We start from the raw sequence: 2,458 nt of genomic DNA on the forward strand, positions 1-2,458 counted from the left end.
TCCCAAGTGAACCATGGGTGGGCCCCTGTTGGATGAGTTTTGACAGGTGTATACACCTGTGCAATCCAAGCCCCTGTCAAAATTCACAACATTACCATCGTTCTAGAAAGTTCTTTCACACCCATCCCAGTCATTCCCAGTTTTGAGATATGCCTGTCATGGCCTTGATGAAACTATGGGGGCCTCTTGCTACCTGCTAAATACTCCCTTCCTGCCCTGCACACCAGCTTCTCTCTCTCTACCCCTTGCAGGAGGCTTGAAGTTGGATAGCCCATGGCTGATGGTGTCCGCAGCTCATAGGCTGTACTGGCCACACACAGCCATGTTCCAGGCTGTCCTGGAGCTGACGCTGGGCAAGGCCTGGACCCTCAAGGACCTGGTGATTAGCGTGGCCTGCAGGAGCCAGGGCCACGACAGGGAGGGCAAGATCCAGGTCTACACCCCAGCTACCACCTATCTCCGGGTGAGCAGTGCCCAGCCACGCCCTGCTCCCCTGTCCCAGCAGGCGACCCAACACAGGAGCCTGGTTCCCTGCTGCTGAGATCTTCTCCCCATGCAGAGGGGGAAACCTGAGACCTGTGGGCAGATACTAGCTCACAGATGTGTAAAGTTTGGCTCACCCGTTTCACAACTATCAAAATGAGTTGCCAAGTGAATTTGAGAGAGTGGACCTAAAAAAAAAAAAAAAATCCAGATTTTCCATATTCTTGCTTAGCAGCCAATGAGGAGTAAAATAAAATATGAAAGCAGGTCAAATGGCACCTTGGGAACAAGTGGACATTAGGCTTTTGCTGAAAACCCGAATGAAAATTTCAAGGACATAGGTCAGTACCAATGCCAACTGCTGGCTATAATGAAGTGGGCTTCTTGGCAGAAAACATGACATGTTTGGTGCAGAAAACATGACAGGGTTTGGAAGAAAACCAACCAGCATTATCCCCAGGGTCATGCCCCAGGGAGCCTGGCACACAAACCCTCTCCCTGTCTTGGCGTGACACAGCACAGACACAGAGAGGAGGTCCAGGCCTGACCTCGGCCCATCCGGTGATCCCCTCTGCGCAGGGGCTAGGTGGCTCCAGGGTGGAGTCAGGGACAGTGGGGTGTCTCCGGCGATCTTAGGGATGGTGAGCAGGGATCGTGTGTCAGGTAGGGCCAGGACAGGCGTGCAAGGTGGAGTTGGCCAGCTGGCTCCTGCAGTCGACCCAACCAGAGGGGTGGCGGCCTGGCCCAGGCCATGGCAGTGAGGTGGCACAAGTGTCCAGGTTCCACAGCTGACAGATTTGCTGAAATGGGTTGGCAGTGGGGAGGAAGTGAAGGAAAGCAGACAGGTAACTCCAAGATTTTGGCCCAAGCAACTGGGTGGAAGGAGGTGCCATTTGCTGAAATGGGGAAGCTGGCAGTGGGAAAGACCTGAGGGTTGGTGACGTATGGAACAAGGTGTTACAGAGTTCTGGGATTTGGCCAGAGGCTTCGCAGTGCCCAAACCCCACCTTTTCCCAGGGCTACAAAGACCACTGCTATGGGCAGGGAGAGAAGGCAGCCTGCCAGCCTGCGCCCTGAGGGCACAGAGCCCCTCCCGCTAGCGATAGTGATCTGGCAAGATGAGGACAGAAGGGAAGGAAGTCACATCTGCTTGGGGTTAGGTGTCAGGAAGGAGTTTTTCTCTTTCCTCAGGCCCTGTGTAGAACAGCCAGCCTGCCTGAACCAGTCAGGAGAGGCCTCGTAGAGATGGGATTGGAGGGGTTTTGAAGTATGAGTAGGAGTTCACCAAGCAGGAAAGAGATGGAAGAGCATTGTACGGGGAGGAATAGGTGTGTAAAAGCCTTGGTCGCCTTCCCCTGCCTCATTGCAGGTTTCCCTGGTGACAGCTGTGGCACAGAGCCTCTTCCACAGCCAGGGGGACCTTGAGTCAGCCTGGGGTGTGGCCATGCAGGGTGAGATCCACGCTGAGAACAGCAGGGACCAGAAGATCCTTCGCTGCTGGCTGAAAGTCCCCCAGCGGGAACTGAACCTAACAGCAGCCTACAGGCACGCAGAGCGGGTGAGAGCCCAGGTGGCCTGTGCAGACGAGAGACCGTGATCTCCCACCTGGGTCCCTTCTCTGCCCTCCCTGCTTGGAATGGGAAAGGTCTTCCTGCCACCAGCTTGGCCTGAGACCTTGGGCATCCCTGAGCCTCAGTTTCTTGTTCTGTGAAATGGACCCCGGCCACATTTGCACAGTCCCCAGAGCAAAATTGGCCTCCTCGAGCCAGGAAGCCTGAGTTTGTTCCCGCTGAGTGCCTAGGGAGGTCTAGGCATGGCAGTATGCCCGGGGGATTGTATGGTGGGATTGTGTGGTCTGATCAGGGTGGTGGCTGTAGCCCAGTTGGCAGCCCATTCTCAGGATGTCATTCCCTGGGGGCGGGGGTGGGGGAAATGATGGGCAGCCAGTGGGAGGCCGCACCTTGTCACCCACCAA

The 2,458-nt window shown here is 55.7% G+C and overlaps 1 protein-coding gene across 1 annotated transcript in view; it reads left to right on the plus strand.

The window, feature by feature from the left end:
- LOC103609474 overlaps window positions 1-2,458 on the plus strand; it is a 119,609-nt gene that overhangs the window by 60,279 nt on the left and 56,872 nt on the right. Inside the window, exons 26-27 of the mRNA XM_008593793.1 lie at window positions 252-463; window positions 1,853-2,041. Coding sequence (XP_008592015.1) covers window positions 252-463; window positions 1,853-2,041 — 401 coding nt within the window. The remainder of the gene's footprint in view (window positions 1-251; window positions 464-1,852; window positions 2,042-2,458) is intronic.

Source organism: Galeopterus variegatus, unplaced genomic scaffold (assembly GCF_000696425.1).
Source record: "Galeopterus variegatus unplaced genomic scaffold, G_variegatus-3.0.2 Scaffold161, whole genome shotgun sequence".
In the NCBI taxonomy this organism is placed as follows: domain Eukaryota; kingdom Metazoa; phylum Chordata; class Mammalia; order Dermoptera; family Cynocephalidae; genus Galeopterus; species Galeopterus variegatus.